General features: G+C 38.5%; 2 protein-coding genes across 4 annotated transcripts in view; one reads left to right on the top strand and one right to left on the bottom strand.

The window, feature by feature from the left end:
* The first annotated feature begins 639 nt into the window (after positions 1–639).
* The window catches only part of Gr94a (Gustatory receptor 94a), a 45,080-nt gene continuing 29,708 nt past the window's right edge, over positions 640–16,011 (top strand). Inside the window, exon 1 of the transcript XR_012409232.1 lies at positions 640–778. The gene's annotated coding sequence lies outside the window, so the exon portion shown is untranslated. The remainder of the gene's footprint in view (positions 779–16,011) is intronic.
* p53 overlaps positions 7,308–16,011 on the bottom strand; it is a 50,454-nt gene continuing 41,750 nt past the window's right edge. For all 3 annotated transcript variants that reach the window (XM_073962215.1, XM_073962214.1, XM_073962216.1), the window contains 4 exons: positions 14,237–14,474; positions 14,060–14,169; positions 13,635–13,997; positions 7,308–7,890 (listed from right to left, as the gene is read on the bottom strand). In XM_073962215.1, coding sequence (XP_073818316.1) covers positions 7,862–7,890; positions 13,635–13,997; positions 14,060–14,169; positions 14,237–14,474 — 740 coding nt within the window. In that variant the 3' untranslated portion in view covers positions 7,308–7,861. The remainder of the gene's footprint in view (positions 7,891–13,634; positions 13,998–14,059; positions 14,170–14,236; positions 14,475–16,011) is intronic.

The raw sequence follows: 16,011 nt of genomic DNA, 5'->3' as shown, positions 1-16,011 counted from the left end.
AGGCGGGAAAGAGAGCAATTCCAAAAATAACAATTGACTGACAATTTTACTACATCGTAATTAGCACTTAGCGCTCCTCGTGTTCCAAACTACAGAACATGAATAAATATTTAGAATACAACACAATACAACATGTTAAGTCACGAGATGTTTTGATGACTTTGTTAACTGACTGAACTGGTGGAAGGTGAGTTGAACTTGCCTTACTTGCATTTGTTGCTGGAGTGTGTTCATCAATTTGTCATCGCGGAAAAAGTCATCACATTTCAAACTCAAAAAACAACAACACACAACAACGATATTCTCAATTGAGAAACTTGAGTGAAAATACAAAATCTTGAAAAATTCACTCATCAAACACTGACTGACGGAGTGCAATGGAGGTTGACTATGGTCAATGGAATTTGAAATTCAAGGCACGTTCGTTAAACATTGTTCAGACCGACCATTGGTAATAGAAAAAAATATTAAAAACAATAAATTTTTGTTTAAGTACAAAGGAAAAAGCAAGTTAAAAGCTAGCTGGAGGAAGAAGTGAAAACGCGCTTAATAAGGCAACAAGTGTCAGTTTACAGCACAAACCAGTGTTGTGGTGGCTTCCGGTGTTTAGCTTTAGCCACTAGCCATCCATCCAGCAGACAGTTCGTAGTTTTATTGAACTCCAATGGTCATTGTCAATAAATAGGAAAGAAACCCTACAACAAGTGTTTGCCTTGCTTTTCACGCAGCAGAGTTCGCCACCATAGAAGGCGATTTGACGAAATCTGATTTGAGTGAAGTAAGTAGTCAATCGGTTGCATTTATGCAAGTACAATAAATTAATATGCATCTGACATCCATCCATCCAACGGCTAAAAATGCAGATATGCATATGGCCAATTTGCTGAAAATAACTTTACATTTTAAAAATGCTTTACTAAGACGATTCGAAATCAAATTCATTCGAATTACTACCAAACTTATGTTTTCTGTTTGTACAATAACAGGAGTTTGGTAGTAGGTCGAACGATTTTGAATTCGAATTTTCTTAGAGAAACAGACCATTATTCTACCAACATTACAGAAATTTTATACATTCATAAATCTGAATTTATCCTACAATTTTGACCAATAAACAAGTAAAACGGCGTTAAGTTCGATAGAACTTTTTATATCCTCAAACATGAAATATTCTGAAAAAAATATGGATTAATTAAATTAGCTTTCTTTGTGTTAGTAAACTGCCAATGTACACAATTTTAGTTGGAGAAGTATTTTGACCACTGGAAGTCCCAAATACCTAATGTTATCTAATTCGGTCATCTAAAAACTTGAAAATATCGGGCGGTACCAGTATATTTTATTTTATATCTTCCACGCTTTGACTTTTTAGGATGAAGTTGGTTTTTCGGTGGCCTTAGTTTTTTCTTCATCATCTTCTGGGGAATTGGCGGAACTCAACTCACCTTTTGCCACAGATTTTCCCTTTGTTTTCGCTGGCTTTTCATCGTTAGTATTTGTCTTCTCCCCATCCTCCTTTCCCTGCTATTCCATTGTAACAACTTTCTCCTTGGAGTCACTGTAGAGGGTATAACAAAACGTGGAATGATGTCCACAATTTTTAATGAAGAAGTTTGTTGAACACTGGTGACCTTAAATACCAAGTTACAGCCAATTTAGGCGGAAAATGTAAATAATAAATTAAAAATAACTGAAATCGGGTGGTACCGTTATGTGGTGGCTGTATAAAACATGGACACATTTTTATTGGAGAAGTTTTCTGACAATTAACCAAATGGCGAATTATTCGGTCTTAAAATTTAGCTAACTATTTATTTAAAAATACCCTATGCCCAAAATTTTTGTGGGGAAGTTTTTTGGCCACTACGAACCTGAAATGGAATATTTTAGCTTATTCGGCCAGAAAATATATGTAGCTAAAAACTCCAAAATACCTCAAATCTGACTAAATCGTTATATGGTAATTATATCTAAACGTGGAAATATGTATGTCGATAGTTTTGGGGAACAAGTTTCTTGATCACTACGAACCTTAAATGCCAAGTTTTAACTAATTCGGCCCGAAAACTTTGCTAAAAGCGCCAAAAGACCTGAAATCGGTTGGCACAGTTATAAGGCGGCTGTTCCAAAACGTGAAACTGTATCCACCTTTTTTGGTGGGGTAGTTGTTTGACCAATATGAACCCCCAATGCAAAAATTCTTGCTTGCGGTTCAAAAATTTTGCTAAAAATCAAAATATCAGAAATAGGGTGGTACCGTGATATGGGGGGCTATGCGAAAACGTGGAGGGAATAACAACACCCCCATTTGTAAAAAATTTGGGTAATGAGGATTAATACCCTCCCCAATATTAAAAAACAGGCACTAACTTAACCTACGAACAACGAATCAATCCCACGGCAGCGGGTTCTTTCGTACCGGATTGACCCGGAACAACACAAAACCAATGTTCCGGCCAGCGGCTGCCACCTCAGTGTGTACATGTTTGTATTTGTTTCGTTTTTCTGTATTGGGAGCGGCATATCCCGGAATGCCTGCTCCGAATTCTATTGGTCCGAGCCGGGACGGAGGAAAACCCAGGACCAATATATCCGTGCTCAGTTTGTCACATCCGCATCTTCACCCACATCCAACCTTCGGTGAGATGCAATAGATGTCAGGAGTGGGTGCATCGTCCACGTGAGGGACTACGACAGGGACTATGTTGCTGCATGCTGCGTGAACACAGTCCCCAGCGAGTAGTCGTCTGATTACGAAACTCCCCCGCAGTCCCCTCGACAACAACAGCACACGTAGCCTTTAACACCAGATGTTGTTGTCCCAATCCCCGAAAATGCAGACTTTTTGCAATTGAATTGCAATGGACTCCGAGGTAAGATCGAGGAGATAGTAGATTTTATGAGTCGGAAGAACATCAAGGTCACTCTCGAACCCTGGAAGAAGGGAAGATAGGACCTCAGTCACGTTTGGCGACGATACGTTGACTGACCCGAAGAGATGCGCAAGTAATTTCAATCGACAGTTTGTCGAGCATCCCGAGAGTGACAGGGCGAAGAGAAGAGTATTACGTCGCATCAGATCTCTTCCTGCCGAGGATGAACCACCACAATTTACAATGGATGATGTTGCCAATGCCATCAGGAACGCTAAATCATCCAAAGCGTTGGGCCCTGATGGGATCTCCATGGTAATGATGAAGCAGCTGGATGAGCCGGGAGTCGAGTATCTCACCAAAGTCTTAAACTTGTCGCTAGCCACCCTCGTTGTTCCCGAAGTCTGGAAAATGGGCAGGGTGGTCCCACTACGGAAGCCAGGCAAGGATGCCAGCAAAAGTGAATCGTACAGACCGATTTCGCTTTTGTTGCCCGTAGCAAAGACACTTGAGGCCTTGCTCCTCCCAGTATCAGAAATAGCTATCAAGTTGCCGATCATCAGCATGGATTCCGTAAGCAGCACAGCACGACAACAGCGCTGCAAGCCATTACAACATATATCTGTAAAGGACTCAACCAGAGACGGCCGTGCGATAGAACAGTGATGGTGGCGCTTGACTTATCAAAAGCCTTTGTTACAGTCAGGCACTCCACGCTGTTTGAGGACATTGAGCAGACAACCCTCCGGCCAAGTTTGAAACGTTGGATAGTCAACTATATGTGTGGAGGCCAGTCGTACGTGGAATTCAGGAATAAGAAGTCCAAACCCCGTAGAGTGAAACAGGGAGTTCCCCAAGGCGGGTTAATATCTCCGGAACTGTTTAACCTCTACCTCTCCTGTATTCCACCCCCTCTAGACGGCATTGAGATCGTGGCGTATGCGAATGATTGCACGATCCTGGCGTCGGGTACCTATCCTGATGACATCTGTGAGAGCCTGAACAACTATTTAACCGATCTTACCACCTTTTTCCATTCGAGGAATATGCAGATTTCCGCCACAAAATCTACAGCCACTCTGTTCACCACATGGACAGGACAGTCCTCACATTTTAACCGCATTTGGATGCAATCCAAAGAATCACATCCACTTGTCACATTTTAACAACATCCGGATGCAGTTCAACGGAGTCGTGAAAAAGGCACTCCAATTCCTCACAATTTAACAGCATCCGGATGCAGTCCAAACGGAGTCGTGAAAAAGGCACTCCGTTCGCTACATTTTATTAGCAGTTGTTAGAGATCCCTATATGTACATAAATCAGATTGTACATCTCTACAGGCAGCGGCTTTCATTTTCCAAAAAGAGATAAGCGTGTTAACATGTCCAAACATTTGTTAATACAAACTAAATAATAATTAATATTTAAATAATATTTAATTTGTGAACATTTTTCCGGCAACTCACCAGAAGAAAATTTCCGAATGGAGTGCTGTTGGAGTACGTGTCGAAATCTTAACTGGTGATGGGAAGACAACCCATTTAGCAAATGAAGCAAAAACAGTTCAGCTTGGAACAAATGCAAGCGGAGGAAACACGCATGTTTGCGATTGAATTCAATGGAGAATTTTCATAATTTGTGTTAATGTAATAAAGTTCTTAATATTTTTGTTTTGCACAAATAATAAATGCATTTTATTTGTTCTGGCATATTTTGTAATGACTCGACGAAACACCAACAACACGTGCTTTGGACTGCCTCCTATTCTACCCCAAAGGGTTAGTTAAAATGCAATGCCAAAGGGTCAGTTAAAATGCAGTGCCAGAGGGTCAGTTAAAATGCAGTGCAAAAGGGTTAGTTAAAATGCAATGCCAAAGGGTCAGTTAAAATGCAGTGCCAAAGGGTTAGTTAAAATGCAGTGCTTTGGAGTGCATTTTTCAGTAGTCACGCTCTTGTAAAAATCATCAGTGAAAATGCATAATTTGATGCACATCCAGATCACTTGTACATATCATTTAACTGCATCTTTGGAGGCAAACATTTTGCTGGGTAGTTAAAGATAAACCATATCGGCCAGTGCTTCAGGTACGTCCCCCACAAAAGTTCAAAAAGGTTCGGAAAAATTGTGCGCACGATAACTCTTGAAGGGAGTGACCGATTTGGCCAATACATTACACATCCTAATATATCTACCAGGTATAGATCAGGTTCAAATATGAACTATATTTGTCCATTCCTTTGGGTACCTCCCACACAAAATTTCGGATTAGTTCACTTTAAGACCTGCTCTTGAATCACTTTTTTGTTGAAGCAACTTGCATTCACTGCCTCAATTACGACGGTAAAAGTTTTTTCAGGGGCAAGTCCATACTTCTTAAGAAAACAGCCCCTATGGCACCATACTTAGTGCCTGAAGAGTACGATAACTCGAACTGATCAACCGACAGGGCTGAACTCGCATACTCCAGTGGCCATAATGGTGCAGCCATCTGCGTGAGTCACCGTCGTCTGGAGAGGCAGAAAAATTAGAGATGTAAAATATTAATAGAAAGGCAGAGATTACACCTCCTTGCGGTACGGCTTGTTTAACTTTCCCAGTCTTATTCTTCTTTCCTCTGAATTCGACATGTGCCTGCCAACCATTAATGTAGTTTCATTACCATTTTTCGTCGTGCTATGCAATGTGGACTTCAAGATGTCGCCAAGCAACACTGCATGATCGACTGTGTCAAATGTCTTTAACAAGTGTCCTTTTGGTAGGTCTTGTTTAGCATAAACCGTTTGCAATGCTGTTGACGGCATCTGTAAGGGATGTAGTAAAGTGTAAGCCTTTTTGAATTCACTTCAAACAGTGTCGTGAAAAAGGCACTCCGTTCGTTACATTTTATTAGCACTTACTCAGAGGTCTCTAAAAGCAATTCGGTTAGTAGATCCCAACAAAAACAGAAAAGCGCGTGAATATTTCCAAAAATTTGTTAGTATAAAATAAAAAATATATAATTTGCGAACATTTTTGCGATAAGTCACAACTGGGGATGGGAAGACAATATACAAAACCATTTAGCAGATGAAGCAAAAACATTTCAGCTTGCATTGTTGCGACTGAATTCAATGGAAAGTTTTCATAATTTGTGTTAATGGAATATAGTTCTTAATATTTTTGTTTTACACAAATAATAAATGCATTTTATTTCTTCTGGGATATTTTGCAATGACTCGACGAAACACGTGCTTTGAACTGCATCCTATTCTACCCCAAATGGTTATTTAAAATGCAGTGCCAAAGAATCAGTTAAAATGCAGTTCAAAAGGGATAGTTAAAATCCAGTGTCAAAGGTTTAGTTAAAATGGAGTGCCTCTTTCTGGGGTTACGCTTTTGTAAAAAGGAATGAGTGAAAATGCATAATTTGATGCACTCCAAATCACCTGTACATATGATTTAACTGTCTCTTTGGAAGCAAACTTTTTGTTGGGTCATTTCATATTTACATTATGCAGATGATTGACAAACGGTTATGGGCACACTTTGACGACAAAAGAAAAAACTATATTGCACAAACATTGCAAATTCTAAAAATTATCCATGTGTGCTTGGGGTTAATGACTTTTTCCAATTCATGGACAGACACATGTGACAATAGTTTCGACAAATGTTTAACAGATGATGAAAACTAAACGTTCACAGATATTGCTCAACTATTAAATATAGATTTCAAAGAAGAAAAAGTAAACGTTTGCAATGTAATAAACATCTGGTTTTGTTAACATAGATTTGGCCCAAGCTATTGCCAATGTAGCGCGTGCAACTTATGCCACGGCGTACATATAATTCATAGGAAGCAAACACGCATGCGCTATGCTAGTTGGGGTATTGTTAAATTATAAATGATATTTATGTTAGTGGATTGTTTACGTCATGAGTTTGTCTCCATGTTGTGGTTTAACAAAACAAAACTATAACTTTGGTCACAGAGACATAGTCCTCGTCTTCTTGTGATTTCTGCAGACGCATGTTAAGTATGCACTGCACATGTTGAAGTTCGGGGAGTTCATTGTCCTAATGTTTTGTGGTTAATTGTCTTAATAGAAAAAAGGAAAATAGATTATAGTATTAAGTGCCAAAAACATGTGTTAAATTAAGATTACACGTACAGTTTAAAAGCCAAAGTATATTTTAAATGAATAACAAATGATAGACACGAAATGCAATCAAATACCATACCATGTAAACACATTTCTAATAATTGCTCTGTTCCAGAACCTGCAAGAAGCTACTATTTTTTACTAAGATAACATTTTTTCCTTTATGTTATCGGAAAAAATAGTAAAAATTAGTAGATTCTTGCAGTACTGGAACAGACCAAATACATACATACATATTTTGAAATGTTTATTAAATATTTCATTCAAAGTTAAATAAAACACCCATTGTTTACTTTACCCCTTTTATAATAAAAAGGTATTTTATTTAACATTTCTTTTTTATAAAAATCTTACATTCCTAGTTGGATTCCACTCTTACAAGTTGATAGTTTATATCAATAAGTAAACAGTTAAGGCGATTATGTTATTAATTTGTACAAATGACATTAATGAACAATTTTGCAAAACAAGAAAAAACATTAATATTAAAAGGCAACTGAGAAGAATAATACAAATAAACAATTCATTTCGAACATAAACAAACAAAAATCATAAGCTTAAATTTGGAATTTCATTAACACAGGGTTTTGTCTTAAGCTTAAACAGTAATATTTGTGAGATATAACTGCAAGTTTAATGGAAGATAAGTTATGATATTAAAAAAATTAAAAACATGAAAAATTTTAATTAATAATTTACTATTACACAAAAATAGTAATAGTAAATATTATAATGACTTGACATGGACTGTTGTACTAGACTTAAAAAATACTTAATTGAAAACTTAAAATATAAAAAATATTTTTTTGGAAAATTACAAATATTGAAGATTCATTTTGCTGCTATTCCAATTTGAGGCGTAATGTTTTCTCTAAAAAGAAACAAAAGGTGGAATGGAACGATTAGAAAGTAATTGTTATAAAAGGCATTAAAATTAAAAAATATGACGATGACTAAAAGCTAAAAAATCCATATCGGATAGTACCACGATAATCAGGGCAATTTTTTATTTCCATATTTATATCCAAAATGGGAATATTTTTGTCGCTTCGGTGCGCTTCGGTGAGAATATTCCATAATTAAGTGATTCTTGGAGTTTTCAACGATTCAAAATATTGCTTTTAAAATAATTTCACGTTTTAAAATTATTTTCCGTGCGGAAAATTCCGAGGGAAATATTCATGAGTGCCCTGAATATTAGCGCCGAATAACATTACAAGCGTGCTTCAGATCCACCTTGTTTATACCCTTCTCAGCCTTTAGGGTAACGATCGATACGATCAAATATGTGTCTCATAATGTTTTTTAACGGGTACGCACAATAGCTCTCGAACGAACCGACCGATTTGATGGTCTAAACTTTGAATCTCGTAATATAATGTCTAAACTTTTTTAAGCTCGAAAATAATCCATATCGGTCCACACATTCGGGTACCTCCCCCACAAAAGTTGAATTTTATTTCGCTAAAACTATCGATAACTATGAAAGGCTGTAAACAGTTTCATCCAAGCTTTGCACATGGTAATATTTCTTTTCAGACATAAATCAGTTTGTAATAGGGACAATGTCTCCCACTTCTTCACAAAAGTGCAGTTTAAGGAGATGTCTTACGACGGTATATTTTTTTCGGAAAAAATATCGGCCAATATCTCTAAAAGGCCTGCCGCTGTCAACTAAAATGACTGATGTGTACGACGGTATTGAGATCGTTGCATAGGCGAATGATGGTTGTACGATCTTGGCGTCGGATACCGTCGCAAATGTCAATTGTGAAAGGCAGAACTACTATTTTATAGATCTTATCCGACACTAAGTCTTCGACCGGCAATTCTTCGATGCCAAATTGACCCGGAACCACACTACATCAGCGTTCCGGGCAGCGGCTATCACCTCAGTGTAAACATGTTTTATTTGTGTCGTTGTTCTGTGTGGGGAGCAGCATAGCACGGATTATTTTGCTCTGTCCGGGACGGAGGACTAATAGGGATCTGCCCAGTTTGTCACATCCGCATTCACAACACTCAAATTTCGGTGATATGCAATAGATGCCGGTAGTGGGAGAGACACTACGACAGGGAAGATGTTGCTACATGCTGCATGAACACAGCTCCCAGTGAGTCGTCGTCACCAGGATCCTCAGAACTTAACACCGTTGCCGTTGCTGTTCTAATCCACGAAGAAAATCAAGGTCGCGGCGGTGCAGGAAACCAAGCTCAATAACAACTTCAGCTTACAGCGTTGTGATAGTTATAACGTACTGAGGAAGGATGGCACCGGAAGTGGAGGTGGGGGAATAGCTTTCCATTCGCAACAGTCTGTTTAATACAGGCCTATTTCGCTTGAGCCTGGCTCTAATGACTCGTAGATGGAACGTTTGCGGGTAACAGTCAGGTGTGGAACTGCCGAGGTGGACTTACTGAACGTATACATCCCGCTCATAAATAGCTGTACTCCACGTTATAGACCCAACATTAGCAAGCTTTTGGAGGGACATAACCATCTGGTCTTAGGGGACTTTAATGCTCATCATGAGGTGTGGCATTCAGTCCTCGGAGGTGTATAGTGCTGGCTGAGCAGATAGATAGGTTTTGCGCGGTCAATAAGAACGCCCCTTCCAGAATTAGCGGAGAGAGACACAGTTTGCCAGACATAACCATTACGTCAACTGAAAGTCCGTAGTTTCTCTTGGATCATACCATCTCCCAATAATTGTGTCCATTGGTAGACCGCCCGATTTCTTCACCTCTTGAACACCGCACTTTTATAAATAATGGGAAACTAAATGGCCTATTTTCAGAGAGCTCACTAATCACCGTTTCAGAGATCTGTCCTACCCTTCTGATGTTCGGGTAGTGGAAAGGTCGTTCCGAGACATTATCATTGCTGCAGCAGCAACCCGAAGTGACGCCAAACTTTCCAGCAGAGGCGACGGTATTAGCAAATGAGCGTGATGAGCTTCGTGGTGTCAACCCCAGTGACACCAGAATCAGGGAGCTGACACTGGAAGTTAACAACAGGTTGGTCGGTGAGCATAAGCGGAACAAGTGATTAAATCATCTGATGAGTTGCACCATTGGAGCCGGAATAAGTGAATTTTGGACAACAGTTAAGTGACTCTCGAACCCTGGAAAGAAGGAAGATACGACCTCAGTCACATTTGGCGACGTTACGCTGAATCGAAAAGGTGCGCGAGTTATTTCAATCGACTGTTTTTCGAGCACCCGGGACCCCTGGTGTGACAGGGATATCTTCCTGCAGAGGATGGACCGGCCACTGAAGCCAGGATACCAGAAAAGGTGAATCGTACAGACCGAGTTCGCTTTTGTCGCTGTTAGCAAAGACCCCTGAGGCTTTAGTCCTCCCCAGCGCCAGAAATAGCTATCCAGTTGCCGATCATCAGCATGGGTTCCGTAAGCAGCACAGCACGAACATTTTTCTCTTAAGTGCAGTAAGGGTAAGCCCACGAAAAACACGCTATCGCTAAAAAAACACGACAGTAGTACCTTCATACGCCTCTTAGTGGACAGTACTACTGCTCGTCACAAATAGCATTGAGTCAACTGGTGTCACCATCGAAGACCACCATTTCTCTTGGGTCAAGCCATTTCCCGTTTGAACGTCGCACTTACATCAATCATTAGGAAACATGCCGGTAAAAATTCAGATAGCTCGTCAATCTTCCCTTCAAAAAAACTATCAAAATCATCTGAAGTTCGGGTAGCAGAACAGTTTTTCCAGGATATCATCGAATACCCGAGGTTATTTCATATTTCACAGCAGAAGCGGTGAGACCAGGAAATGAGCATGACCGGTGAGATGTAAATCAACTGGTTGTCGTTGAGCGAATAATACATACACTAAAAATCCCCAAGGTATAAGAGAAATCATCTTTTTTTGGCTCAATATTGAACTTGCATCCGAATACCTTGAACAACATAGCATGACACCAATTGTGGACAAGTTCTAATGGCTGAAATGCACAGAAAATTAAAAACATGATAGTTGGATGCACGCCCCCTTTGCGCGCAGAAGGTCGATGGTTCGATTCCCGGCCATGCAACATCAAACTTCTCTACAAGTGGTGTCTTAAGACACGCCTTTCGGACTCGGCGATAAACAGCAGGTCTGATAAACAGCAGGTCTAATATCAGCAGGGCTTCGGAGTCGGAGTCTAGCAAATTTTGCTGGAGTCGGAGTCGGAGCCGGATTGTTGAAAAAAAGCTCGACTCCGACTCCGGGCAACAATCTGTTCTACATTTATCAAAAGTTGTCAAGTCAATTTAATTTATTTAAATGATCATAGTTTAAAAAAACTCTTAATCTCTATTTTTACAACAAAATGCGTATCGGAAGCATTTTTGGGTCAATTGATTGGAATAATGTTTGCATGCTCCAAATATACTTGGGGAAGATCTTTTAGAAGATTTACAGGTAATTTTAAGGAAGACTTACTGGTCTTCTTTTGTTTTTTTTTTATTAGAAGTCATTTATGTCTGCTGTAAAATAACCTGTTGGACTTCTATGAAAGACCTTGTAGTACTTTAAGGGAAATCATACGAAAGTCCTACCACGGTGCCCCTTAACCAAATTTAAATGGAGTTTACACCTGAGAAGTTTTCGCGGATTCTGAAACTGCAATAGCCGGAGGGCTTTTTAAATAAATCGCAGTCAAACTTCACACTTATAGGGGGTTTTTAAATTTTCACGATTTTGCTTGAAAACCGGAAGTCCTATGGAAATGGGTGTAAAGAAAATGTTGTAGCAGTGAAAGATTGACCTTCATGACATTTTCGTAGGTATCGCCTCTTTATAAAACTATGCCATGACTACAATTTACCAACTTAAACTTTATATCTCAAAAATGGTACAATCTAGGAAAATATTGCAAAAGTCAGTCTTGTAGAGAATTTCCACAGCTATATGATTTCCTCCAGTCCCATTTCGATAAGACTTTCCGTTCCCAAGCAAAATGGTGAAAACCTAACAAAAAAACCCAAAAATGTGACCTAAACTTCTACATCTCAAAAATGGTAAAACCTACGAACAAATTACAAAGGTCAATCCTCTAGTGAATTTTTGCAGAAACGATATTTTCTTTAGCCCCATTTCGATAGGACTTACCGTTTTCAAGCAAAATCGTGAAAACATAAAAAACCCTAAAAATGTGAACCTCAAGTAACCTTAACCACGAAAGTGTATGTTAAGGGAAATAGGCTATTTTGGTCTTCTATCACGATGCGGTATTAGAATATCGTCAATTTTCCATAACTCAAAAAATTACAAAGAGTGTTACCGGTCAACAATTATGGTAATTTGATATTTCGAGTCTCATTGGGTTCATAAGTCAAATTCGGAAAATTGTAAATATACACGTATGTTGATGTTTAGGTAGAGAATTGTAACGATACCGTCCTGTTGCAGTTGCTTTGAAGGGTTTTGCTAGATGTTCTGAAGTGTGTTACTTTGTATTCCGTATTGTCAACGAAAAAAAACCAACAATATAGGTCTATGTTTTGGTATCCTCCCAATGTAATGTATCTTGAAAGTTCATACTGAAATTACTATAATTTAAGTTGTGAATTTTGTTTTATCTATTTTCGGAGTCGACTCCGGAGTTGGAGTCGGAGTCGAGAAAAAAATTGGACTGGAGTCGGAGTCTGACCAAAAATGGCTCGACTCCGAAGCCCTGAATATCAGTGAACTAATATCAATCGGAGTGCACTTATTGATATGAGAGAAGTCTCCCTTGTCCCGTCTTGGATGTTTGCGGAACAATTATTAGAGTTGTAACATATTAATTGTGGGCAACGGTTAAGGAACCTGCTCTAAGTTATAATTGGGCTTCAGTCACGATTGTTCACCTAACGTCGTCTGATCCGAAGAAGTAATCATGGAAGTTTAATCCACATTTTACCCGGGAACTTAAGAGCGAAGGGCCTGGTAATCTCTTTTGAGTGAAACATCTAGTCCCCTATGGAAGGGTGATATCACCGGAATTGTTAAAGTTTAATCTTTCCTCCAGTCCATCATTTAGATGCGGGATAAAAATCGTTACATATACAGATATATGCACGATTATGGTATCAGAACATGGAAGATATATCAGAATATAGGGCTAATTGAAAACCTTTTTCAGGATATTGTTTGATGACTATTACAAATTTCAAGTTGAAACATAGATTGGAACTATATTTTGTCGCACTCTCCCACATAAGCGGAGTGGGATCACTGTGTACTAGGGGTAGAGGGTTTTCCGGATAAATTTTGTTTCGACTTAGTATTTGATAGAAACAAATTAAAAATATACACAATTTTTTAAATAGTTGAACTCAGACAAGACTAAATTACAGCCAACTCGGTCAGAAATTCAAATAAAACCAAAAACTGGGGAATGGAAGCTATTCATACGAAAGTTGACCAATCCGCTAAAAACAACACATCAGTCTAGTTTTTATAAACTATTGTACTAAGGATGTAATTGAAAATATTCCATTGTATACTTCCCCTCTTCCATTTCATGATAAAGAAAATATGTACATATATCGTCAATAGTGCTGCACATATTAAAACATCATCTCTAAGTAAAAAAATTACTCAAACCATCAACTACTCACCATAACATTTCTGCAAGTGTTCCGTATCACGCGTTCTTTTTCCATTTACGCGTGTTTTGTAGAACACTTCATTGCTGACGGCATTCGAATAGAGTAATCGTAAAACCTCAAGCGTCTGATGGCGTGTTTTATATTTCAGTGTCAATGTATATTCACCGGTGTTTGGATCTAAAACAACATCGACATTGCTGTCGCAATAATCACCATTCATCGCGGTACCGCCGCCACCGCCACTCCCACCAGCTCCACCATTGCCTCCATCATCATCACTCGGTTCACCATAACTGCTGCGACTAAATTCATCTTTTATACAAGTCTCATCATATTTGGGTACTTTTGGTTCAGTTACACCAAAATCGGGATCTAATAAAAAAGAACGAAATAATGAATTTAATTTTTTTTATTGATTTTTACATCAAACTTACCACCAATTGGCCGTTTCTTGTTTCCAATTGGTCTTTCATATAATCTGTGATCACGTTTAGGACATGTTGATATCTTTACCGATAGTATTCGTTGTGCCAAAATGTCTCCGCTGAAATAGATGCATAAAAAACAATTAATTTTACAATTCAAGGAAATTCTTTTGTTGTATCACATACTTAATATTTTCCAATAGAAATAAAACCGAAGTTGGTTTTCGACTCATACAGGAATTATTGCAGGTAAAACTTATAATAAGTTGTTGTTTTAAGTGTTTATCACCCGCCTTCACAGCTGCAGTTAAGGGAACCACCACCGAATAACGATCTCGAATGCTTTTACCCGTATCACTACCATTATATACAGCTCCAAGATTTTCACAACGCAACAAACTTTTGCGTATGACCTCATTTGATTCTGAAAGAAAAGTAAATAATTAGTAAAATAAAATCTATTATAATAGTTATGATGGTAAGAAAACTATCCTAAAACAATAAAATGAACAAAAAATGGCATGCAGTTCAAACTTGGAGACAGTAAGTAGTAACACAAAGATAATAGTAACTGGAAGATCATAAACAATTATAATAAAAAGCTAAATCCTGCAAAATGGACGAAAATCACAGGACCCATGAAGGGGAGACAGGTGAGGTATGGGTTATTATTTTTACTTTGAAGCATGAGAAAATAAAATAACAGATGCTCAAACGTTTTTTCTTTATCCTTCATGATTTAGCCAATATTAGTTTCATCCCGGTTTCAAGATGTGGATATTGTCTCCAACTTGCTTGAAAGAGTAGGGAAGAATTTCTGGTACGTGTAATAACTGGTCAGATCACTATTGAGGTCGCATTTACAGACAAGTTTGCGACCGGGGAATACACAGTTGATATTGTGTAGCTTCAAATGAAAAAAGCATCCGCGGACAGCTCAGCAACTCTTAAGGAAGGGGTTCAGAGTAAATTCAATAAAATATTCAATACCACAACCAATACCACCTGAAAAGTCCATAAAAATTGACCGGTTAAAGTTTTTAGAACTATTATTTGGACATTTGCAGCTGGAATCAGAAGACTCTTTAAAGTTAAAACTTTGTTTACTAGGTAGCGGAAGACATCGCGTCAAAAAATAAACACTGTATTGATCATCTATTGATAGATGGAAGGCACTTATAGACTGTGTTTGCAAATGACATATCTGGCAATAGAAAGGTACTGCCAACATTATGTATACAATCGCAAAGGCGTGAACCTTGGGGATTCCTGATAATGCTATGGACATTTTTTGAGGCCATCTCAATTTTTTTGCCTTAAAGATTCATACTTCTATGTTACTTATGATATTGGAAAATAACATCCTTCATATGGATCTGAGGCATTTGTTTATGAAGCCATGTTTCACCGCATTATAAGAGAATCGACTTTACACATGCTTTGCATATTTTTAGTTTGTTTTTTGTTTTTTTCTAAGATATTTGTGAGGCTATTCATACATTTTGCGGTCGTCCGAATGTTGCTCGCTCTCGCTTTGTTTAGCCTATTTCGTCTGTTCAATTGCTTCTATAATGTTCTTGATTAGTCTGTGTTTAGACACACAAATTTCTCGGGAAAGTAAATTGAGTTTTTGGGAGAGAGCGGAGAGGAAATACCTCTTCAATACTCTTTCCTATCCCCTATTGCCTAAAACCTTAATTTACTTTCCCGAGAAATTTGTGTGTCTAAACACGGACTATGGGTTGCTAGCGATAATTTGACAGCATTAGTGAGGTACTCCACTGCCGGCACACCCAGCTGTTTCAGCATTACCATGGAGATTCCATCAGGGCCAAACGAGTTGAATGATTTAACGTTCCTTATGACATTCGCAACATCATCCCTACCACTCCGAGATGCTCGACAAACTGTGGATTGAATTAACTTGCGCAACTCTTCGGATCAGTCAACGTAACGTCGCT

The sequence above is a fragment of the Musca autumnalis genome, unplaced genomic scaffold (assembly GCF_047663935.1).
Source record: "Musca autumnalis isolate F117 unplaced genomic scaffold, ASM4766393v1 scaffold_1, whole genome shotgun sequence".
Classification (NCBI taxonomy): Eukaryota; Metazoa; Arthropoda; class Insecta; order Diptera; family Muscidae; genus Musca; species Musca autumnalis.
Note: the sequence above shows the minus strand (reverse complement) of the source record. Positions and strands in the feature narration are given on the sequence as shown.